This window comes from Microcaecilia unicolor, chromosome 3 (assembly GCF_901765095.1).
Source record: "Microcaecilia unicolor chromosome 3, aMicUni1.1, whole genome shotgun sequence".
NCBI lineage: Eukaryota > Metazoa > Chordata > Amphibia > Gymnophiona > Siphonopidae > Microcaecilia > Microcaecilia unicolor.
Window position 1 is genome coordinate 327,873,429 of NC_044033.1, and position 26,235 is coordinate 327,899,663.

The window sequence follows — 26,235 nt, forward strand, 5'->3', positions numbered from 1 at the left end:
GTCTCTACGGAGTCGCCCAAAAAAGTGCTCTTGTCTCTCGTTCGGAGCATACACGTTAACTAGAGTGTACTCCTCCTGCTCCAAAAGGACGTGTAAGAAGAGATATCGTCCCTCCGCTTCCCTTCTCACATGTAGTATCTGGGCTTGTACATCCCTATGGAACATAATAGCCACCCCTCTCTTTTTGGCTCCCTTAGCATCAGAGGCAAAGTACACTGTCGGGTATTATTTAAAGGCCAAATACCTCTCGTGTGTTTTTAAGAAATGAGTTTCTTGTAGGAATACCACATGTGGATGCATCATACGTAATTCCCTCCCCAAGGCATGTCGTTTATATGGAGAGTTCAAGCCCTTTACATTATAAGTTAGTAACTTAAAATTAGCCATGAACCTCTGCTTTTACATTGCCTTTTTTGATGAAAAGTTTATGTGAACCTCATAGTCCACACTCTTATGATCCTCACCATTTTCTCCTTTTAACACAAAGCAAAGAGCGAATGGGAAACCCCATCTGTAGGGTATTTTTTCTTTCACCAGGATCTCTATAACCGGTTTCATGGCTCTCCTCTGGGTGAGGGTAAATATAGATAAATCCTGGTAAATCGCCACTCGTGCTCCATTAAACTCCAGAGAAGGGTTCTGGCGCCCTCTGCCATGTTTGGTCTTTGCTGACATATGAAGTGAATCGGACCACTATGTCTCGTGGCCTGTTGTCTCTGCTTTTACCCAGCGCTCTATGGGCTCTGTCCATGCCCATGGCTGCAGCGTCAAAGCTCTCTCCCATCAGCTGCTCGCATATGGTTCTCACCACCTTCTGGACATCTTCCATATCCTCACTTTCCGGGACTCCCCTGAATCGTAGATTCTGTCTGCGCCCTCGATTCTCAAGGTCATCCATCTGGTACTGTAGCTCCTCCGCCCTCTCATCCAGCATCCTTAGTCTCCTGTCCACCTCTACATTCTTTCCCTCCTGTTCATCTGCTTTCTCCTCCAGCACCTCCACCCTGCTCCCCAGCTCCCTCAAGTCCGCATTCAGCGCGTCTACATGCTCCAGGATTTCGTCCTTGGATGCACGGATTTCGGCGCGAATTACCTCCAGACATTTTGTCAGGTCAGCCGGGAGAGCTGGTATTTATTTATTTATTTATTGCATTTGTATCCCACATTTTCCCACCTTTTTGCGGGTTCAGTGTGGCTTACAATATGATATAAGTGAAGGAAATACAATTTGTTACAACTTGGTTATGGATTACATTGTGTAGAGTTAAGTGAGACAATCGAAGTAACGTTATGGAATATAACAATGGAACACAGACATTGAAACCTTGGAAGGGGACAATGAGAGGCTTAAAGGGCCATATTAAGGCATGAAGACATATGGTATACATAATTCTCTGATTGGAGGTATGAATGGTGCTCCCCCTGCGCCCCACCTGGCTGGCGAGGCTTAGCCTCCCCAAGCCTCTTATACGGGGCGCCTATGCTCCACAGACTGCTTCATAACAATCCATCATGACTTCTACTTCCTAGTATTATCCATTATTCTTTCCTTAATGTTTGTAATCTTGTGCATTAATCCAATGGTCTCTAATGTTTCTCAGACCTCACACTAACACTATTTGCTTTTGTCTCACCTAGAATGCAACCACACTGAACCCTGGAAAGGGGATATTAGCAGTATACAAGAATTGAACTGAGTTGAACTGAATTTAAAACACTAAAGTGGCTAGGGCTTTTCAGCTTGCAGAAAAGATGGCTGGGGGAGATATGATAGAGGTCTATAAAATAATGAGGGGAGTGGAATGGGTAGACATGAATTGCTTGTTTACTCTTTAAATACTAGGACTAGAGAGCACGCAACGAAGCTACAAAGTAGTAAATTTAAAACGAATCCGAGAAAATATTTGTTCACTTGTGTAATTACTGGAATTCGTTGCTGGAGAATGTAGTAAAAGCAGTTAGCTTAGAGAGTTAAAAAAAAAAAAGTTTTGGATAGCTTCCTAAAAGAAAAGTCCGTAAGCCATTATTAAAATGGACTTGGGGAAACTCCACTGCTTATTTATAGGATAAGCAGCATAAAATGTACTGTTTTGGGATTTTGCCAGGTACTTGTGACCTGGATTGGCTACTGTTGGAAACAGAATGCTGGTCTTGATGGACCTTTGGTCTGTCCCATTACGGCGATACTTATGTACTTATAAGTTTGGGGTATGGAGATTCATAGGGCTGTTTCTACCTCAAAATTCTCATCCTCTTTGCAAAGAAATTGAGTACAATAGACCCCAAAAATGTATTTATACTGTGTGCAATTTTGCATTAATAGGTTCCTTCAATGGTGCCTTATCTGCTTTGCCAGCTCATGAGCTGGGCTCTGTCGTTATCAGAGAAGTCCTGAAGAGGGCAAGCATTGCTCCGGAGGAGGTGTCTGAAGTTATATTTGGACATGTTTTGACTGCAGGTATGTTGTTGGGTTTGATGATATGTAATCCCCTTTGAGAATGTTCACTGTATGAAGAAAGCATGATGAAGAAGGAATAGTGAGGAAATGGCAAAGAACCGTATGTCCTTAAAATGTTTATTGATATTAGTGAGAAAGACAAGGAACTTCCACTTCACTATAAACATTTATGACATGAAGAATCGGACATTAAAGGACTCGACACGTCAGTGTTTCGGAAATGCCTCCATCGGGAGTCACTCAGTCCAAGGTTATTGTCAAGTAGTGAAAATAAAACTGCTACACAAAAACTGGCTGTCGCAGTTAGAGATCATAGACACAGGATGAAGGCATACACAGTGGGCCTTCGGGAAGCAGTGAGTCCTTTATTGTCTTGATTCTTCATGTCATTAATGTTTGAAGTGAACTGGAAGTTCCTTGTCTTGCTTTGAATGTAGTTGCAAAATACCACAGAGAGGCGGTATATCAAGTCCCATTTCCCTTTCCCTTTTGCACTGATATTGATAAATAAAAAAAATATCGGGGCATCCAACACGTGCTTTTCAGAGCAGCTGGAATCTCTGTCTCCTCTAAAGATAAGACGAACAAATAACTGCATTCTATTATCTCATTATCTGTCCAAAATTTTGCCTCTCTTTACTTTTCCTGTATCTATTAAGAAAATATTTAAACCTTGTCTCTCATTGTATGCACTGTTTACTTACTGTTCTGATACCTGTTTACCATCTTGTGCACTGCTAACTTAAAGCAGTTAATTTCCTGAGGTCTGAATGCTAGCAGTGCTTTGGAAGAAATCAGGCTTATCTAATTTTGTGTTTGCTACTTTAAAGAGTTTTTTTTTTTTTTTTTGGAAGAAAACAGTGATTTTTGTACCTGTTGGTAGGCTTATGTTGAAAAACAGCAGCCTAGTAAGGTAGTTTAATACTACATTGGAGATGGGTTTCACAACTAACACATTCTACAGCTCTTGGTTCTCGGAAGACTATGTTCGTAAGGAACTAAATTAAAAGTAGATAGATCGATGGGACCTGATGAGATAACATCCGAGGTTGCTCAAGGAACTTGGAGATGTCAGCTCTGCTGTCTGACCTCTTTATTGCCTCCTTAGAGTATGGAGTGGTCCTGGAGGACTGGAGAAGGGCAGATGTGGTCCCTTTGCACAAGAACAGAAGTAATGAGGAGGTTGGGAATTGCAGACCTGTCAGTCTGACCTCGAAGGATTGTGAGGTTTCTTGAATCGAATGGACAGAGGCAGCATGGATACACTAGAGGGAGGTCATGTCAGACGAATCTAATTGATTTCTTTGACTGGGTGACCAAACAGTTAGGCATGGGAGGGGCGTCCGATATGGTGTACTTGGATTTTAGCAAAGCATTTGACACGATTCCGCACAGGTGACTGATAAATAAACTGAGTGCCCTTGGTGTTCATGTTCATGGTGACAAAGAAAATGTAGCCATTCTCAGGAAGTATCTTTGGACCCATTTGCCACGTGGTCACTGGTCATTGAGAGAGTCTAAACTCGTGTTAAATTAGACATGAAAGCTAACATTTTGTTAGCTTTTTTTTTTTTTTTTTTGGCCACACACTGGGAAAAACAACAAAAACAACCAAAGAAAAACAAAAAGCAAACAGGAATAGGGAGTTAAAAAAAAATTATAGTGCCCCTATTTTGCTCCAAGTATCGTGTGCAATTTTGGTTGCTACATCTGAAAAAAAGATGTAGTAGACTTAGAAAAGCTAGAAAGAAGGGATACCAGAATGAGTAAGGAGATAGAACTCCTCTCAGATGAGGCTAGGAAATTTGGGGCTCTTCAGTTTAAAGAAGAGAGTTGAGGAGAGAGGTGATAGTACTTATAAAACCCCAAGTGGGTAGATGCTTTGTAGTTGACTTATTCTGAAAAACATATTACCAGTTAATACTGAAAACCATACTGGCAGTTAATTGAGTTATATGTTCTGTCTCTTTTGATGAAAGGTTCAATAACAGTTTATTAAAACAAAATCAAGATCCTGAATGGCGTGGAATGGGTAAATGTGAATCAGTTGCTTATTATTTAAAAAAAATACAAAGACTAGAGAACATGCCATGAAGTTATAAGTAGTACATTGTAAAACAAACTGGAGAAATTATTTTTCACTCAATAAGTAGTTAAGATCTGGAACTCTTTGCCAGAAGATGTGTTAAAAGCAGTTGGTGTATTTGGGTTTAAAAAAGTTTGAACAAATTCCTGGAGGTAAAATCCATAAATCGCTATTAATGATGCATCATAAGTTACTGGGTAGGCTGTTCTCAGTTAGAATGTCAAGAGACAGGAAATTCGCCTACGTCTGAGTTCCACCAGAATTGCTCAGACACACCGGCACAGGAGTGCTTAGGGTAGCTGGCGACTATAAAGGACAAACTCTGTGCCTGAGTTTTGTTACTAATAGATGGAATCCTAATTATTGGTTTGGATTATTCTGGTGAAGCACCAAGTTCACCCTGAACATATGTTAAATGGCAGCTTAGTCCGTGCCTCCTCTCTCGATCCCTTGTCATTTTGCAGGTGGTGGTCAAAATCCTGTGCGCCAAGCGAGTGTTGCTGCAGGGATCCCATATGCAGTGCCAGCCTGGAGCTGTCAGATGATATGTGGGTCGGGACTGAAAGCTGTGTGCCTCGGGGCTCAGTCTATCATGACAGGAGAATCCAGTCTGGTGGTGGCAGGAGGCATGGAAAGCATGAGCCAGGTGAGAACCAGCATCTTCTCACTATAATCTTAATAAATATTATACCTGAATGTGAATGAATGGGTATGAATGTAGGCAATTGTATTATTTGGATGTGGAATATTGATTGCTATAGAGCATACAAAAAAATAAAAGTTAAAGCATAACTGTGTATGTTTATATTTAATAATTTTAAGAGATATAAATGTTAGCGCAGTGTGGAAAAATGCTTAGAGAAGTTAAGCACCAGCCATAGGAGCCAGGGGAAGACATTGTTTCTTTACATTTTTCACTTTCCCCCCCCTACCACCCCCCCTACATGTTCTTCTGTCCCTCATCTAGCAGTGCAGATAACAATTACGGACTCAATCCAAAGACAGACAAGAGCAAAGTCATATATGTCAGCATTCACATTTCTCATTCAGAGCATAGTACTCCCAAACTGTGGATAACTATCTAGATCACTTTGCTTTTATGTTTCAACAATTTTTTATTGATGTCACATGGTATACAATTTCATCTCAGTCAATATAAATCGTATAACAGCAAAGTCTAATACATATTACTAAACCTGAAATGTCCATCATCAATGTTTTCCAAACTTTTCTCCCCTATCCCTTCCTTCTTGTCTACTCCTATTTCTATAATGTGTACATGTATAATTACTGTACAATGCATAACTATTAACAATAAACTTTTATATGAAACTCCAATATTTATAACTTGTGTTTTACTCAGTGTATTATCCCAACAATATTTACTGGTGGGTCCTCTTAATGTGCTCCTTCAAAGGATTGTTCTCCTATCTAATAGTACACATGTCCCTCTATTATGCATTGAACATTACCCTTCCCACTCCTATACCTCCCTCCCCCTCTACTCGCTTAAAATGTTCTCTAAACATCATGGTTAGTTACCTCTACCTCTGCACATGCTATTCCTACCAGAGTGTAAAATATTGGTCTTGCTTCTTTTGGCACTGTGCTGCTCTTATAACAGGGGCAGATTATTGAGCACTGTGCTTCTCGCTTTATGTGAGATACTGTGTAAATATCTGTTCCAAATTGAAATAAAGGCTTTTCTTTTCTTTGGGATGCTGCGTGCTGCTCTAGCCTCCCATAACATCAACTCATGAAATTTATTCCTCCAAAACCAGATGGTGGGTGGTTCCTTTTGCAACCAATGCCTCCGTATACATTTTTTCCCCACTGCGTATGCCTTACCCAGTAATAGATCCATGTTCTTGTCTGATAGCTCATAGGCCCCCCTTTTGTTTAATAATACCCCTCTCCACGAGGGAATTAGTCTGTGGCCTATGAGAGTCTCAAGGTAATTATGGATCCTTTTCCAGAATATTTTCACTTTGATACAACTCCAAAATGCATGCAGAAGTGTATTTCTCCCTTGTCTACACTTTACACACTGAGCGTCCGGCGCACAGCCCGCTCTTGCTGCCTGTGTTTGTGCCATGTATCCCCTATGTAATATCCTATACTGGCTCTCCTGTAGCTCTGCCCCACTAACTTGCCCGGGGATATCTTTTATCAATTTTGCAAAACTTACTCCCTTCAATTCATATCCCAGGTCTTTGCTCCAAGCCTCTATGAGTGCTCCATAGTTTCAGGGCGGACAGAGCGACAGCAGGGCCCGGTGCAAACTAGATATGGATACGTGACCATGTGCATCCCCTTTTAAGAATTCTCTGAGTTTTTGTCCTAATTTTGTGCCCAATGCCTCTTGATCTAAGCTGTACCAATAGTGATATAATTGTCTGTATGTAAAGTGATCTTTGTTAGTTAGAGAAAGTCTCTACCTTAGGTCTTGAAATGTATACAAACCTCCTTCCTCATTTACTATGTGTTCCATTAGGCTGATTCCCATGTCTGCCCATCTCTTAATTAACCTAGCCTCCAGTCCAGGTGGAAAATCTCCATTCCCCCGGAGCGGAAGCTGATCGCTAATATTTGGGTTTTGATTCCAAACTGTCATAAGAAAGCGCCAGACCTGTCTTAAAGGTAGAAACAGAATACTTTTCTTGCATGTTGGCGGTAAACTTTGTGATTGGGCCTGTATTAGAAAGTTTACATGCCAAGGGCGATATTGTGCCTGTTCCCAACTGACTGGAGTAAATTGTTCTGTATTAAGTATCCAATCCCGAAGGTGCCTCAGTAGACATGCTTGATTGTACCGTCGAAGATTTGGGAGACCCAATCCTCCCTGCTCCCAGTTATCATATAAATATTCTAATCGCATCTTTGATTTCCCCCCCCCCCCCCCCCCCCCCCATAAGAATTTCCTACATATGCTATTCAATTTCCGGACATCTCTTCGTAATAAGTGTATTGGCATAACTTGTAAAATGTAAAGCCATCTTGGGAATATTATCATTTTAAATAAGTTGATTCTGCCCATTAATGACAAAGGCAGATGGTTCCATTGCTCCAAGGAGGATCCTGTATCCCGTAACAGCTTCTCTATATTTAGTTGGTATAATTTATCTACATCCATGGACAGTCTCACTCCTAAATAACGAAAAGACTCACCTGCCCATTTTAAAGGCACCCTTTCTAGCCAATTCCCCTCTTGCCACTCCTGTCTTTGTAATGCTTCAGACTTTTCTAAATTTAATTTGAAGCCAGAAAAATCTCCATACTCTTCCATACATTCCAAAAGAGCAGGCAGTGAGGTGTTGGGTTGGGTCACATGAACTAGCAAGTCATCGGCAAAAGCTGCAATTTTGAAAATATTATCGCCTATTTTTACCCCCTTTATGTCTGGTGTCCGCTGAATATCTCTAATCAGGGGGGTCTAATGTTAAAATGAATAATAAAGGCGAAAGTGGGCATCCTTGCCTGGTGCCACGAAATATAGAGAAGGGGGGAGATAGTATACCATTGGCCCATATCTGTGCTTGTGGTTGATAGTAAAGCGCCCGAATCGCCTCTTGAAAGAACCCACTTATCCCATAGGCTTCTAGTGTCCCAAACAAAAAGTCCCAGACCACTCTATCAAAAGCCTTCTCGGCATCAAAACAGACTAGCACCAATGGGATGTCTTGATTTGACACTGCCTCTAATGTTGTAAGTATCCTTCATACATTTTTCGTAATATTTCTACCCTGTACAAATCCTACCTGAGATTCCTCTATTATATCTGGCAGTATCCTAGAGAGTCGATTCGCTAAAACCTTGGCATATAGCTTAGCTTCATAATTGAGCAACGAAATTGGTCTATATGATTCTGGTTTCATTACATCTCTTCCCGGCTTTGGTAGTACTATGATCTGCGCCAGGCGTAGTGATGCCGGCATTTGTTGCTCCCGTGCTAGAACATTAAACATTTCTGTCAAAGGTGGCACCACTTCTTCCCTCATCATTTTATAAAACTCCCCCCTGAAACCATCTGGGCCTGGGGCCTTTCCCAAGGGACTCTGCTGTATTGCCCATGACACTTCTCCTTCTGTAATGGGAGCATTTAACTTAGCCAAGCTCCTCTGGTCCACTCGCCTTACGTCTTGGCCACTGAAGTACATCTCACTATCTAGCGGGGGCGGGTTCGGTTCCGAATATAGGTGTTTATAAAATTCGAGCATGACTTTATTAATTTGGGCATCCTCATTCACTAGTGTCCCATCAGCGGAATACAGGGCAGCTATTTTAGATGGACCTTGTCTGGGTTTTGACAATCTTGCTAACATCCTGCTATTTTTGTTAGCATATTTATATAATTGATATCTGTAATATGCATAATTTTTCTGGGCTTGTTGCTGAATCTTTTCATTTAAAGTCTGTTGCAATTCTAAAAGTTGGGCTTTTAACTGTATACTATGCCTGCGGCCATATGCTCTCCTCAACCGTGTTACTTCTTTTTCCAATCTCTACATCTCCTTTTCCCTTGTTCTTTTTTGTTGGCTTGTATATGCTATTATCTCCCCCCGTAATACGGCTTTAGCCGTGTCCCAGAATAATATTGGAGTGTCCTTATGCTCCTGATTGGTTTCCTTGAACTGCTTATATTTTTGTGATATATAGTCTAGAAAGGTTGTATCCTTGTATAGTCGGGTTGGAAATTTCCATTGAAACTGGCACATATCAGACCTTAGGGGCCCCAAAGTTGCTAGTACCATTGCGTGATCTGATATTTTTATGGGGCCTATTTCAGTCTTTTGAATCCTTGTGAACAGGGCTCTGGATATAAAGATGTAATCAATACGGGACATGGTGGCATGTGCACGAGACAGATGGGTATAGTCCCGTTCCAATGGGTTCATAGTTCGCCACACATCCACCATGTCCAAAACCTCACTCAGTATCCTGATCCCCCGCGAATCCGATCCTCTCTTTTCCCCATGGGACCTATCCAGACTAGGATCATCCACTGCATTAAAATCCCCACCGACCAATATTGGAAGCCCATCAAACCCCGTTAGGTGTTTTAAAAGTTGCTTGTAAAAGATCTTATTGTATGCATTAGGGGCATACAGATTACACAGTACTACTGGTTGACGGTCTACTGTTAAGTGTACTATCACATATGTACCCGCTGTATCTGTTATAGTTTTATGAGTAAGAACATGGATCCCTTTCTTGATTAAAATTATATGATCACTTTGCTTTTAAGGGAGAAGGTTCTGCCTGCACAATTTTAAATAATTGATTGCACAACGAAATAACATTTGGCACTACCTTCCAGCACTTGGCAACTAACAACATTTGTGTAATTAATTTCTTAGCCTTAGGAGAAATGTTGTTTCCTCGCTATCCCATTAAGCCAGTGGTTCTCAGCCCAGTCTTCAGGACACACCCAGACAGTCAGCTTTTTAGGATATCCATAAATAATATGCATGAGAGAAATTTGCAAGCATTACCTCCATTGCATTAAGATGTATCTCCTACATATGAATATTATAGGAGTATTTACCTGAGATCTCACCTTTGGTCTTGGCCTGTACAAATCGAACCATTCTGTTATAACAATACTAGTAAAAAAGGCCCGTTTCTGTTTTGAAGGAAACAGGCGCTAGCAATGTTTTTTTTTTTTTTTTTTAGTGTGTTTGTGGTAATCATAGAGTATGTGTGTGTATATGTGTTTGTCTTTGAAATTGAGGCACATAGAGTGATGGACTGGTTGTGTGTGATTGACAGAGAATGTTTGTGTGTGGGTGTGACAGAGACAGAGTGTGTGTGACAGTGAGACACAGATAAATAATGTGTGTGAGAGTGTGAAAGTCAGAGAGAGTGTGTCTGTGTGCCAGAGTATGTGTGTGTGTCTGCATGACCCACTTCTTCTGTCCGAGGTGGAAGTTAACCCTCCTTTCTGTTTGAAGTTCTGTCCCTCCCCCTCCCTCTTGATTGGCAATGTAAGGTTCCTCTGCATGACAGAGTATGTGTGTGTGTGTTTCTTTCCATGACCCCCTTGTGTGTGACAGTGAGACACAGATAAAGACTGTGTGTGAGTGTGCCTGTGTGCCAGAGTATATGTGTGTGTCTGAGTGTCTGTATGACACCCTCCTTCTGTCCAAGGTGCAGGTTTCCCCCCCTTTCCGTTCTAAGTTTTTCTGCCCACCCCCTCCTGTGTGAGTGCCAATGTAAATTTTTTGTGTGAATTGGGCCCCCCCCTTCCGTTCGTTGCTGGACATAAAGGCAGTGGGACACTTACACAGAGCACTGTCAGGCTTCTCATTATGATTTAATTCATTTTCTTTTCCTTTTTTGAGCAGCGTGTCAGACACTATCTGTTCTGTCATTTTTTTTTTCTTCAGGAGTGCATTCAGACAGCGGCGCTATGGGTCAAGAGGGCGCTTCGTGAGGGAGGCAGTCTGCTCAAGTGTTTTCGTTGTTGTTTGGAGGGTGGCAGGTTCGGGAGCGCGGCACTCAGCTGGTTTTTTCGCTTTTTGTGTTTGACGACGGCAGGGTCGAGAGAGCGCTTCATGAGGGAGGCAGTCGCCTGAAGTGCCTCGTTCTTGTTTGGAAGGCGTCAGTTTCATGAGTGCAGCAGGTTCGTCAGCTGTTTGTTGTTTTGGGGGCAGGTTTGCGAGGGTGGTAGGTAGTCTCTTTTTTTTTTTTTTTTTTTGTGCGTGCCACTGCATGATGTCATTGATCTACCGACGGAAGCTCACCACCTCCGAGGGATCCACGGTCCCAGGCAACGTTCAGAACCCTGGAGGTGAGAATTATTATGTAGGATGGATTTTACAGCCTGTGGCCTGCATGCATGCATCTGTAACAATCAGAAACCAGCTTTGCTACAAAAGGAAAATTACTGCTGCGCATACCATGATGACGTCATCCAAGGGCATGTTATTTGTTGCAAACTAGCCCACTTATCTCCTGGGAAGAATGGAGGAGAGAAACACAGATGACTCCAGGAGTATGAGATCTGACAGGGAGGTTTGCATCCCATCGATTAAATTTTTCTTTATAATAACAAAGGCCTCTCTTCATGACCATGAAGCTGGCTGGACATTATTACACTGTCTGTGGTTGGTCCACAGGTATCATCTTGACCCATGGATGCCAAGAGTTGAACTGAAGAAGGAAAACGGAAGAAAGTGGACCAGAAGACTTGCATGAGTATAGAAGGCTCTGAGAGAGAGCAAGAGACTGAATTCCTAAACACCAGTGAACAGCATACCTTGTAACAAACTTACAAGGTGAGCTCAGCTACAATATACGGCTGTACCTAAAGACTGTGCCATCTGCATCCAGAATACAGACCTTGGACTTTATTCCTGGACTGAGACTCGCTGAGGCTTCAGTTTGAGTCTCGGAGGAGGAATCCGCTTCTTTACCATTGGAAGTCTGCCACGGACTGCAGGGTGAGATGACAGGATTTACTACCTATTAGTTAGGGGATAGTTCTTGGCTATTTGTCTGCAACAGATTGGTTTTATGTCATGACTTATGGTCTGTGAATTTAGCTGCTAACTGTGTATTTTGCTTAAGACATGTGGTGTAAGTTGTCATAATAATCATTGGTTGTGTAATCACTCATTTAGTTAGTCCATTAGGATAATCGTATATCATTATATATATTTTGTTGGTGATCTATTTTTATAGCAAGTTATTTTGTATTTTGCTTTGCATTTTGCTTCAGAACTATTTATATATGCCTAATAAATCAAACATATAAACGGCGAGTGACCGACTCACTCGCAAATGCGCAGTAGAGACTTCCCTCTCTGTCCCGCCCCCACGTCAATACGTGATGATGGGGGGGGGGGGGGGGGCGGCACAGAGAGGGAAACTGCACCGCCGAGGTTGCTACCACTTCCCCCCCCCCACTCGGAGTTGCCGCTGCCACCCCTCCACCTGGCCCGGGCACTCTCTTCCCTTCTGAACTTACACATCCATTTGCCGAACGCAGCAACGCACATCAGCTCAGCTGCCCCTTCCTTCTCTGCCTGTGTCCCGCCCTCACTGACGTTACATCACAGGAGGGCGGGGCCACAGGCAGAGAAGGAAGGGCCCACGGCAGCTGAGCTGATGTGCGTTGCTGCGTTCGGCAAATGGATGTGTAAGTTCAGAAGGAGGGTGGTGGGTGGAGGGGTGGCGGCGGCGACTCCGAGGGGGGTGGGAAGCGGTAGCGACCTTGTGGGGGGGGGAGGGGAGCGGTGGCGACCTCGCGGGGGGGGGGAGGGGAGGGGAGGGGAAAGAAAACCCCAATACCAGCCCATTTTTACGGGCTCATCGGCTAGTCATAATATATTCCATCTGTGGTATTGTTCCTTTTTCAAGCACAGCTAGCTAGCCATAGGGCCAAAGAGGTACGCTTCCCCTAGACACGAGTCCAGAATAATTGCTATTTAGTAGTGTTCTGTCAGCTAAGTACCTCTGGATATGTATTAGGAGTTGTCCTCCTGAATATACCCCTACGATATTCTGAAAACTTATGGTTTATTAAAAATTTGCTATACCACTATAGCTAACTAGCAGGACATGGTGCTTTACAAAGTACATAAAAATATAGAAGGTGGAAGATGGAAAAGAACTACATTTTGGATAGGAAAGATCGCATATACTGGCAAAACCAACACACTTTTAAAGCAAAGAGTAGGAGGAAAATATAGTAGACAGGCAAAATAAGGAGCTAAATGGTATAACATACTACATAAGTGTCTACTTCACGTAGGGGAACATGCTTAGATGGTTTCAAAGGCTTGTGCATAAAGCCAGACCTTTAATTCAGGTTTAAAAGCTTTAAATTAAGTCTCGGCACGTTTATGAAGTGAGTTCCAGAAAGAGGGTACAGCATAAAAGAAGCCACGATTTCTGGTGAACTCCAATTTAGCAGACTTTGGACCTGGTAAAACAAGTTGGTGGTCGTTTAAAGAGAGAAGGAGACATGGTGGGGAATAAAGAATGGTGAGTGTGTTCAAATAAAGAGGGAGCCCTATACTGTGGGCTTTAAAAGTAAGGGTCAGTAGTTTGAAAATAATCCATTGATGAATAGGTAACCAATGAAACTTCTGAAAGAGTGGAATGACTGAAGCCTTTTTAAATTGACTGGCTGGATGTGTCCCGAGAACTGGATTGGGAACTCCTGCATTAAACTAAACTGATTATAGTGCAGTTATATCAGAAAATCAACAACTTTAGATTCCAAAAGCTTTGAATATGGAAACTTTCACCACATATGGATTTATGGGCTTCATGGTATGCACTTTCTCCAATACTTGCCCCTAGAATGAGGGTTAAATGTGAGGCAAAAGAGAGAATATCTTTAACTTCTGTATAGTAATCTTAGCAGTTCAGGTCTCTTAAAGCAGCGGTTTTCAACCCCAGTCCTCAGGGACCACCTGGCCAGTCAGTATGTTAAACTAATGAAAATTAATAATTAATCTTTTAATCATAGTTCTCTAAAGTGTAAATAGTCCCGATCTTGGATGCACAAAAGTGAAGCACACAATACTTCTCAAAGTCAACATTCCTTTCATAAACATTGAACACCACTTATCTAAAAAATCAAGTTGCTCTCTTCTCCTAAGCCAGTGGTTCCCAATCCTGGTACTGGAGGCACCCCAGCCAGTCAGGTTTTCAGGATATCCGCAATGAATATTCATGAGCGAGATTTGCATGCACTGCCTCCACTGCATGCAGATCTCCTCTCATGAATATTCGTTGTGGATGTAGTGAAAACCTGACTGACTTGGGTGCTTCCAGGACCAGGTTTGGGAGCCATTGTCCTAAGCTGAAGGACCCTTCAGCTTAAGAGAAGAGAGCAACTTGTTTTTTGAGATAAGTGGCTTTCAGTGTTACTGGAAAGTTTAGTCACCGAATCACTTGAGTCATACCTAGATAGATATGAGATCTTAACATTTTTTCTGAATCCTGATTAAGAAAAACTTCAGCATCGAAACTGTGGTGGGATCCCTGGTTGCTTATGGAAAATCTTTTAAGTTTAGGTCAATGCACACTAATCATTCAATTTGATCCTTCAAAAGCATTTGACATTGTAGATCATGATCTTATGCTCACAATATTAAGGAGCCCTTTTACAAAGCCAGGGGAGGGTTAATGCTCAGGTAGAGTGCGCCAAATTAGCACTACTGCTCATGATGTTTGGTCACTGAATATCTCAGGGTAGTAGTGTCTTTTAAGGCTTGAGGGAGTGGCTGGCCACATCATGTCTTCACTTGCAAGAAAAAGATATCTGAAATCTTGGAATAATGTTTGTACACAGGCACCTCACATATTGCATATGCGAATGGGACTGAAAATGGGAGATGCTGCCTTGCAGGACACTATACTCTGTGATGGACTTATAGATGCATTCCACAAGTACCACATGGGTATAACAGGTAAGACAGAAAATAATACTGTGAACAGTATAGGAAAATAAGTGGCCTAGGGGCTCATTTTCAAAGCACTTAGACTTAAAGTTCCATAGGTTACTATGGAACTTTGTAAGTCAAAGTGCTTTGAAAATATGCCTCAAAATGTAATTAAACTGTTATGAACAGTAACAAGAGTAGGATATAAACTTGGCCTGGAATTTCATGTAGGTTCTGGGCAAGGTCTTCTATATGCTTTTTGGGACTGGTTTTGGAGGTTTTTCAAAGCCATTTACCTGAGTAAATTGTCCTGTTGTGAAACTGTCAAGCTTCCAATGTATACATGCTTCTAGCTGGGTCATAGGGAGGAAATCAGCAATTGTACTTTTGAAAATGTCATTGCTGTGTTTTCTGCCTTTTGGTTACCAGCACACAAAACAGTAGGAGTAAAGCCCATAGCTGCTTTCAACATGCTTCTGTTGCACTGGTTTTCAGAGAAACTACCTTCATTTCTGTTTGAAAATTAGCATGAAGTAAATGACCAAAACTTGTCTTTGTTCTTCATAGCTGTGTGGTTTATTGAAAATTGCACCTTGAACCTTTGATAAGGTTCTGTATGTGATATTAGGGCTGCTGCTAGCCTGTGCCATAGCATTTTTTTCTTCCTCTGTACCACAGAGTTAAATTTCTTTGTTTCCTGTGTGTGTGTGGGGGGAGAGGCTCATGAAATCCTTGAAATTACAAAACACTTTTGAAACCCTTCACTTACTATGTGGCCTCAGAAAACTATCGGAGACTGATGTTTGCTTAAATTTGATTTTTTTCAGATTATTTTTAAAGCCTGACCTGATTAAAAAAAAAAAAATCTTTTTGAGGAGAATTATAGCTTTAGTCATCCACCTGTATTGGACTATTGTCTGTGTACAAGATGATACCTGTATTAATTACAGATGATCTGAGAAATGTAGCACTAGACCATATAATGCAAGGAGGAGAGGGGCTAAGTGGCAACCCTGTTTTGTTCCTCCGATTAACAAGGCATTGCATGATAAATCAGAGGGTCCATACATGATGACTCAGTGCCTAAGTACTCTATAGGAGAGCAACAAGAGGTCACCTCCCTGTCTTGTTCCTCCAAATAAGGCATTGCATGATAAATCAGAGGGTCCATACACGATGACTGAGTTCCTAAACGCTTTATAGGAGAACAACAAGAGGGCATCTAATTAGGATCCACACCAGGATATCCAACAGCCAGTTCCCTGAGCTTAAACACATCTCAAAATGGCAAATCTAAGAACATGGGCTTCCTACTACATGATGATGATAATATGGATAATTGGAATACTAGCGGCGTCACCTAATGAATGGAACAAAATCCCCATACGCATCATTGACAAACGAAGACCCCACTATCAGCTGTAAGAACCAACATATAACCCTCACAACAACATAGAAACTAAACCAACAACCAACAACAAAAAGACAAACCAGAACAACACACAACAAGACCACAACATTAAAACAGTCAGACCACACAGACAACTACAGATCAAATCCACCACGATCAGCGACATTACATATACCTAGATACCCATAGGGTATATAAATGCATGATCGGCAGTCAACAAGACAGCCCTACTGAGAGACTGGATTGAAACAGAAAACCTAGGATGACTACTCATAACAGAAACATGGCTACACCTTGAAGATGACCCAGTACTGCTGGACCTGTGCCCACCAGGATACAAAACAATACACCTAAACAGAAACAAAAAGAAAGGAGGGGGAGTTGCAATTATATACAAATCCACTTTCACCGTTGAACATGTTGCTAAACATCTATCCTCAACGATCGAAATACTAGCATGCAAAATCACTGACATGTAAGTATGGGCCCTGCCCATTGTCTGCTTAAACTCTACCCACTTGGACGCTCACCTACAAAGTACATGCCATTGCATCTAGGTGCCTGCGTACAGAATAGCGCTTATCTGGAAAATGGTCATTTATGCATGTATGTATTCCTGTGCGCAAGTAAATTACTAGAATAAGTACATAGGTTCTTGTTGCCTTAAGCTAGGCGGCTCCTTATAGAATTAGCCTACAAAGGGACTATGAAACATTCAGGGCAATAATTCTGGCTTTCATGTAAAGCTTTATTATTGACAGAGGCCTCTACAGTAGCATTTGGGACAATAACTGCTTTCACCCAAGAAAGACTGAAGAAGCTGAGCTTCTTTTTTTCATAATGTTCTTATTCAGTGTCCTTATCATCAGCTTATAAAGTTTGACATATTTTCGTCACTTGTCCAGTGACTCTTACTATTAATTGGTCCTGCAGCTCACCAGTCTGTAAGTAGTGAGGCTTCCCTGATCTTCTGTCCCTTTGTATTTTAATTCTCCAGTCGCCGCAGAAATGTTTGTTCCTGTCTGTTTTTATGTGCCCTCGCTGATTTACTATCCTCTCCCCCCCCCCCCCCCCCCCACTCATCGAATGCTCAGTGAAGTCGACAGCTGCTTTCACATAGGGGCCCTTTTACAAAGGCGCGTAAGGGCCTGTGTGTGTCTAGCTCTCGCCAAATCAGCATTACCACCCGGTTTCTTCGTGCCCTGGGTGGTAATTCTGAATTTGGCGTGCGCCAAAAACATGCGGTAGAAAATATTTTCTGTTTTCTACTGCATGGTGCTTACCCGGCGGTAAATGACAGTGGACATGTGCTGCATGCCTACTGCCCAGATAGCGCATGAGACCTTAATGCTAAGTCAGTGGGTGGCAGTAAGGTCTCACGCAGAAAATGGACGCTCACTGGTTTTTATTTTGCCGCTTGTCCATTTTCCAGCCCCTTGAAAAAAGACCCTTTTTCCAGGATGCGGCAAAAACTGGCCCAGCGTGCGCCCAAGAGATATGCTTATGCTGCCGCAGGCCACTTTTTGCCGTGACTTAGTAAATGGGCCCCATAGTTTGCTGAAGCAGGCTCTTAGCAAACATTTTTTTCCAGCCTCCATTTTTACCCTGAGTATCTAAGGGACTGTGGTCAGGATATTTATTTTCTTTATTTATTACATTTGTATCCCGCATTGTCTCACCAAATTGGTAGGTTCAATGTGACTTACATGGAACAATGGGGAGGTTAACAGGACAATAGTGGGGTTAACAATTGTCGGGTGGGACACAGAGATCGAAAGGTATAGCAAGATGTTCTAAGTCTTTTGTGGAAGTAGTAGGTTAGGTGGCCCCTTGGTGGGTTAAGAGAGGAATTTGGGTCCAGGTTGGTTGCTGTTGAATTGTGCCATTTTCAATCCATATGTGATGGTTAACCACTTCAGGCAGGTTTGTTCTAACTTGTGGGTATTGTTTCTTTCCAAACTAGCTGAAAATGTTGCCAAACAATGGCAGGTCAGTCGAGAGGAACAGGACCGGTATGCAGTTCAGTCGCAGAACAGGACAGAGAGTGCCCAGAAAGCTGGCTACTTCGACAAAGAGATTGTACCTGTGTCCGTTCCCTCCAGAAAAGGTTTGTGCTGGTCTAGACAAGCTTAATTAATGCAAAAGGCAATCATGTCAAAATATAACGAGCCATGGCAAGGAGTGTTTATAAGAGGACTACTATGCCAGCTCTCCTTTTATAATACCACTATTTTTTTTCTAGAAGTCCTTTTCATGGCATGTTAAAAAGGAAAAAAAAACCTACATTTTGAAAGTAATTCTGTAAACTAGAAGACTCTTGATCTAAGTTGTCACTTGTCTTCCATGTGTGGAACTAAACCCCCCCCCCCCCCAAAATACTTCCTTTTAGATTTTACCATTTTGATTTCATGAATTTGAAGTAGAAAACCAGCGTGTAAAATAAAGAGCTAATTTTTTTTTAATACTTTTATTTATGCAAGCGTATGCAGTTACAATAATAACAGGTAGTCAACAGTCTTATCATTTATTGTTTTGTTATAAATCCCCATATTACACTTGCTTACCACCCTCTCCCTCCCCTGGAGGACATCAACCATTCAGAATTCTGCTCCAAGCAGTCGGTGTTAGCGTGCCCCAAAAGGGGGACCAGCATTGCAAGAGGCGGTCCCCTCACTGTGAGGCCAAATCCCGAACATCCCTGCATTCCATTGCACTCAGGGAGATCAAAAGGGACTGCCACTGTTGAATCGAGGGATGATCGGGGAAGTAGCCAGACACTCAATGTTTTTTTTTTTTTCCCCCCATCAGAGCCGCCTGCCTTAAGAAGGTTGTCAGACCTGCCCTGCGGGGTCCCCCTAAATGGTACACATCAAACAACTATGGGGGGGAGGGTCGCCACTTAATCCTCCAAATCCCAGACACATGGGCACAAAGGGTCGTCCAGAATGCCAGGACCGGAGGACAAAGCCAGAACATATGGCCCAAGTGGGCCCCAGTTCCCACACACTTCGGACAATCATCACAGGGGCGCAGGGTAGGCCTAAAGGCTATGTGTTGAGATACAGAGGCACATAGTAAATTTATACTGCAGCTCCTGAATATCATCACTCCTAAAAGCCCCCATAACAGGCACGTAAGCTAGTTTGCAGTGTTTTATCTTGAATCTGGCATCCCAATTCCCCAGACCAACTCTGCGCCAAGTCCCCATAGCACACCTCAGGCAATGCCTCTCTTAATTGGCTATGAAAGTATTTCAGGGGAACTGCCAATTGTGCTTCTAGGTCATATATCTCAACTAGTTGTTCCCATTTCGTCAGAGACAAAGAGGCCTGTGGAAACGAGGCAATATAGTGACGCAGTTGTAGATAGGGGAGAAAGGCCCGAGGGGTCAGATGTTTACTTGTACACAAATCCTGAAAGGCTTTACATGTACCATCTTTATTTAAGACCTGAAAGAGAAAAATGGTCCCCTCCTCCCTCCACCCGCGGAAAACTGCCGAAGACCTACCCACAGGGAAGTCTGCATGCCCCTAAATTGGCAACAAGGGGGATACATGAGGGTCAAGATTATAAAGTTTACAAATCCATCGCCATGCCCTCCACAGGGGAAGAAAGAGGAGGGGAAAGCTCGGCCTCGTAGCCACTCGACCAGGGGCCGTGTGTAGCCAAAAACTAAAATGATGCGGGCTCATCACCATACCTTCAGTAACCGGGAAGGAAAAAAAGGTCGTACCCCTAACCAATCACTCAGATTCCTCATACAGCCAGCCACTGAAAACACTTTAATATTTAGCGCTCTGAGGCCACCCTTGGCCATAGGAAGGTAGGTCTGCAAAAAAAAGACTCTGGCTCGCCATTCATTCCAAAAAAATGTCACCAGCAGTCGATGCAACAAACGTTCATCGTGTTGCAGAAAAAAGAGGGACAATACTTGGATGACATAGAGCCATTTTGGGACTACTATCATATTGTATAGGGCAATCCTTCCCCACAGAGATACAGGAAGATGTTGCCACATCCCCACAGAAGTTTGGGTTGATGTCCACAGCAGAGCCAGATTAATATCATAGAGTTGTTTCAAATCTGCTGGGACCCTAATGCCTAGGTATTTGATATGGCCAGCTGCCCATTTTAATGGGAAGGGTCCCACCCATTCCTCCCTCACCGAAGTAGGGATCGGTAAGGCCTTCGATTTCTGCAAGTTGTTTGAAGCCCAAATAGTATCCATATTCCGTGATAACATGCAGCACAGCGGCTAACGAACTCTGAGGGTTCGTGATGGCAAGCAATATGTCATTTGCAAATGCCAGCACCTTAATGGAGAGTTGAGGCAGTAGGACTCCCTTGATCGCCGGATCCCTTATTATGGTGCGGAGAAGGGGTTCTAAATATAGTAAGAACAAGAGAGGGGACAGCGGGCACCCCTGTTGGGTTCCCCTACCCACCGGAAAGCTGAGGGAACACAGGCCATTCACCAGCACTCGAGCCATCGGTTCCATATATAATGTGCCCACTGTTTGCAAAAACTACCCCTTTATCCTTACATAACTCAACACCTCAAAAAGATATTCCCAACATACGATCAAAGGCTTTCTCCGCATCTAGTCCAACAAGGAGCATCGGTTGCCACGAGGCCCCGCCGTGGGCCACCGCCAACAATGCTCTATGAATATTCAGGCCCGGGTGGCGCCCTCTGACAAATCCTACTTGATGATATCCCACCAGATCAGGAATATGTTTAGCTAGCCTATCTGCCAACACTCTTGCCAAGATTTTCACATCCACATTGAGCAGTGAAATTGGGTGATAAGCCTCAAGGGAATCAGGAGTTTTACCTGGTTTGGGGATGAGCATTATAAGTGCTTCGTTAGCTCGAGTGGGGAATGTTCCCCCCGAGATCACCTCCTCACAGAATAGTGTAAGCGGTGCGCTCACTTGCTGTACCTGCATCTTGTAGCATTCTGAGGAGAATCTGTCAGTTCCCAGTGTCAAAGTTTTAATTATCTGTTGGATCTCACTTGCGCGCAGTGGGGCACTTAAGTGATTGCTAGCCTCTGGGGAGAGTTGGAAGACCCGAATCCACAAGATAATCTGCTAGAGAGGGGCCCCCCGTTACAAATCCGCTTGGTACATCTGTGAAAAATAATCATGAAAAATTTGCATAATGTCGGTGGGATTAGATTTCCTAGATCCATCAGATGCCACCAGTGTAGGAATAAATGTTCTAGCTGACCACGCTTTCACTATCCGGGCAAGTAATTTACCCGGCCGGTTACCAAACTTGTGGAATTGGCAACGTCGAGTGAATAACTGCTTTTTCATACGCTCATGAAGCAGAGAGTTTAGAGTGGCCAAAGCAGCTTTCACATTCTCAAAAGTGACTCCAGATGGATGTTTCAAATGGGCCTTCTCAGCTTGTTGGTACCGGCGTTCCAGCAAAAGAATTCCCTGAGTGATTCTCTTATTTCACATAGCTAATTCTCACCCCACATCACTGCCTTTGATGTTTCCCAGAACAAATCTGGGGTCTCCCTATGACCAGCTTTAGTTTCCGCAAAAAGGTTCCATTTCTGAACCAGAAAGTTCTGGAAATCAGGGTCGTCCGAGAGGTAAGATGGAAATCTCCAGGTACCAACTGCGCCTACATTCAGGCCCAGTGATAAATCCACCCAGACCGGTGTGTGATCTGAAATCGCCATAGGGCCCAGGTCTGCTGATACGACCCTTGAGAAGATCGAGGTAGCCAGCAGGATATCATCAATTCGAGACCAGGTCTGGTGGGCCCGAGACAAGTTTGTGTAATCACGCTGCTTCGGGTGCAGTAAACGCCACGGGTCCACCAGATCCAGAAGTCTGCAAAGGTAGGGCAAACCCCTGCCCTTAGTCAATGCACTCCATGCCCCTGGCGATGAGGGATCCAAAGTTGGATCAAGGACCTGGTTAAAATCACCCACCACAATCCATGGGGCTGTGTCATATTTAAGACCCAAGTTAACGTATGTGTGGAAGAAACTAGCTTCATAGACAATTGGCTCATACAAAGCGCATATAGTTTAGATGTACCAAGACGTATCTGCCCTCAGTCTCTCTCCACCAGTTGTGACACACAGGGCAAACCTTGTTTTAGTAAAACCGCCACCCCTCTTCCGTCGACCAACAGAGGAGGAGAAGTAGCACTCTCCTACCCACTGCTGGCACAACTTATGATGATCTGCGTCTGAGAATTTCGTTTCATGCAGGCATTCTATGGAGGCCCCGTGGCGCTTAAGAGTCGACAAGATTTTGGAGCGCTTAATAGGGGACGTAATCCCTGCCACATTCCAAGAAATTAAACGTGCTGGTGGAGTTCTAGCCATCCCAATCATCCAGAGCCCACACTATTAATACATTCAAATCCCTCTGACCCCCAGCTGCCCAGGCTCAACCAGGGGACATTCAAACAATCTGATGGATGTACAGTTCCCTCCACGTGACATAAAAATCCATACGCCCAGCACACACACCTCCCACTACTCGATACAACAACCCAACATTCACACCGCCCTCCAGTTGGCTCTCCTCCCCACACACCAAACCCCACACCCAGCCGTCCCCTCCCTCTCGCCATTCCACCCCCTTCCCCCCACCAAACATAACAATCCCACTAAACCTCACCCTACTCCTAACTAGCTATGACCGCCCCCTCCTATAGAAGGACAGTCAAGGGAGGCCTAGAACACTGTGGGGTCCCCATTCCCAGTCCGCCATCGTACTTAAGTACATAACATATGTTTCCCAGGATTACAAACACATAGTCTGTTCCCAAATGCATATTAACCAGTAGTGTTCTCTCTCCACGAAACCGCCACTCACTGCGCAGGGGCACCAAGCTTGCCGGTCCCCATCAATCATGACCACTCCTTTATGTAGGTCTGTCCGGCATGTCAGTGGACTCTGTTCAGCATTCATACTGTAGTCCAATTACGGATTCAAATAATTCCAGCCCAAATTTAAACTCACAAAACTGTCAACATGGCAACCCTCAAACATGCTCTCCCAAGCACGAAACAACGTTGAAGCCAAGGCAGCGACCTTGTGCCTGTCTCTGTTCAAGTATCCGGTCGGTTGAGCCACTCCGTTGCTGCTTCAGGTGTTACAAAGGATTTCCATGTACCATTTATTAGTACTTTCAGGATGGCCGGGTACTGCAGAATAAAGCGGAGTTGTTTTTCAACCAGCTTAGCAGGGGTTACAGAAAAAGCACGGTTCTAGGAGTGGTGTAAAAGGCCGAACTGTGGATGGGGCCCCGAACAACTGATGTGACTCACGCTCTTCGCCACTCACAGCATCATGTGACCCCCCCCAATAAAGAGCTATTTTAATTAAGGAAGGAGGCCACTATTGTTTTCTAAATAGATAGTTGAAAAGTTAAGGAAATGGAATTTGCATTCATAAGCTACAAGACAAACATGAAAAAAGAAGATGGTCAATATTAGGATGAAAAGGTAAGAGCGAAGATGAACTTGGAAGAAAAAAATATCTAATATGATAAAATGGAGGGGAGGGGAGAAAACAACTTTTTATGTTTCAATAATTTTTATTCAGGAGAACTTATCAACAGATTTCAACAGTGCTTAACTTCTCTTGCTTTGCAAAATAAACCACATATCTGTACTAGCAAATATCTTTCAAGATCTATACAACTGTTTCTCTCCCCAGTAACTTTTTACATTTTATCCCTTGCCCTCCCTTTACCTCCCTCATCCCCTTCCCCCCTTCTCATTATCATCACAGTCTCTTACTTCGCAGGTCCCATTGTCTAAGTGTGCTTAAGCAGTTTCACATGTTCATTATTTGTCCTTTAGCTCGATTGGTCAGCGTCAACCAAAACGGAGTCCAACAAGCCCAGAAGATCCGGGCATGGGGGGGTCGTTGAGTTCTCACTCTTGTTCTCTCAGTGCGTAGCAGGTGAATCATCTGTCCCCTCCATTGAGCCACTGTCGGGCCCTCTTTAGTCATCCAGGCCCTCAGAATTGTTCTCTTGGCCACCATCACTGTGCGTAGCGTAAATGCTCGGCGTCCTCTAACTGGAGGCCCTGTAAACCTCAGGTGTCCAAAGAGGAGTCTTGCGTCCAGAATCCAATTCGAGTGCCACATGGCTCGTATTTGTCCATTTATGGCCTTCCAAAACTGTTGGATGCAGGGGCAGCCCCAAAACATATGTCCCAGCGTTGCACCTTCCTCTACGCATTTAGGGCAAGCTCCGTCCGGCGATGCCCCCATGTGGAACGCCCTCCTAGGCGGTATATATGCTCTCAATACAAATTTAAATTGTAATTCCCAATAAACTGCTTGATCGGTGTTCCTGCGATATCCCAGGAGGTGTTCACGGACCATTGCAGGAGTTATTTTGATCTCCAGTTCTGTACTCCACTGGGCAGATAGTCTCTCAAAGTCTGGTTCTTTAGCCATGTCCTTTAAATGTCTGTGGTGGTAGGTGAGTGGCACCTTTTGTTGCGCTCCCAATGAGAGTGCCACCCCTAGCTCCTCTTGCACATCCTCCGCCAGTTCCTCACGGGGTAAGCTCAGTATGTAGTGCCGTAGTTGGTAGTAGTGGAACCAATCCGCTTGGTTCAGCTTGAATCGGTCCCGGAGACTCTCCCAGGACACAACTGTTCCATTTTCGTCTATTGCGTGAAGTACATATTCCAACCCCATACCTTCCCATCTTTTGAACACTTCATATAATTGGCCCGGTGGGAAGTCCGGGTTGCCGCATATTGGGAGGTATGGGGTTGTCCTTGGTGAAAAACGATGGTATCTGCACAGCCAGCGCCAGGTGTCCTGCGCTGCCGGTAATAATTGCGCCTGGACTAATAGACTGGTTTCTGCTTTGCTTTGCTTATGTAGTAGGTAGCCAATGTGTTTCTGCTCTGTCTCCTGTAGCTCGAGGCGGGAGGGCGTGAAATATTGTGTGCGTCGCAGCCAGTCATTTAAGTGTCTCATTCCACTTGCTATGGTCATATAACGCAAGTTCAGGAGCCCTAGACCTCCATATTCCACAGGTAAGTAAAGTGTGGACAACGCCACTCTAGGTCTCTTCTTTACCCATAGAAATGTTTGCAGTGTCTTATTAAGTCTCTTTTCATCGGTCTTGGACAGGTATAGTGGTATGGTTTGGAACACATATAGCCACTTCGGTACAATTACCATATTGTACAGCGCTATTCTCCCATGAGTGACAGAGGGAGACCCTGCCAGAGTTGCAGGTTTATCTTTGTGTCATTCAATAGCTTTCTCACATTCCATCCATACACCTGTGGGAGCTCCCGTGGTATTGTGACTCCTAGATATTTTATAGTCTCTTCTTCCCACTCTATAGGAAGTTGTAATCTACTTTTTATGTTATCCCCAGGCACTATTTCTAGGGCTCTAGATTTCTGGATGTTTAGTGTGTATCCTGACAGGGCCCCATATTCCTGGATTAACTGCAAAGCCCTAGGTACTGAGTGTTCTGGTTCTTGAACCACCACCAGCAGGTCATCTGCAAAGGCAAGGGCCTTAACCGTGCCTCCTGCCAGGCCTACCCCCCCTACTCCGTCATCTACCTTCAAAGCTTTAAGCAAAGGTTCCATTGCTAAAACAAACAGGAGGGGTGAAGAAAACAACTTTTTAAAAAATTCTTTCCAACCCACTTATATTTGAGAATGTATGTTTGGGGCAAAATAAGTCTGTGAAAACTTTAATAGAACAGGATCAATTTTTGGTGTAAACAGGAATCAGACTCAAAACTAAGTCAGATTGCACCAGATATTCTACAGAAATAAAGCTAAAAAAAAGATCCAGTGTATTTCTGTGCAAGATACAGTTGCAGCTATGGCATAAAAGCATTAATACATTGAAA

At 43.5% G+C, this 26,235-nt stretch overlaps 1 protein-coding gene across 1 annotated transcript in view; it reads left to right on the top strand.

The window, feature by feature from the left end:
• Positions 1–26,235, top strand: part of ACAT2 (acetyl-CoA acetyltransferase 2) — an 89,717-nt gene that overhangs the window by 13,323 nt on the left and 50,159 nt on the right. Inside the window, 5 exon segments of the mRNA XM_030198393.1 lie at positions 2,324–2,458; positions 5,009–5,190; positions 14,851–14,968; positions 18,316–18,459; positions 24,141–24,148. Coding sequence (XP_030054253.1) covers positions 2,324–2,458; positions 5,009–5,190; positions 14,851–14,968; positions 18,316–18,459; positions 24,141–24,148 — 587 coding nt within the window.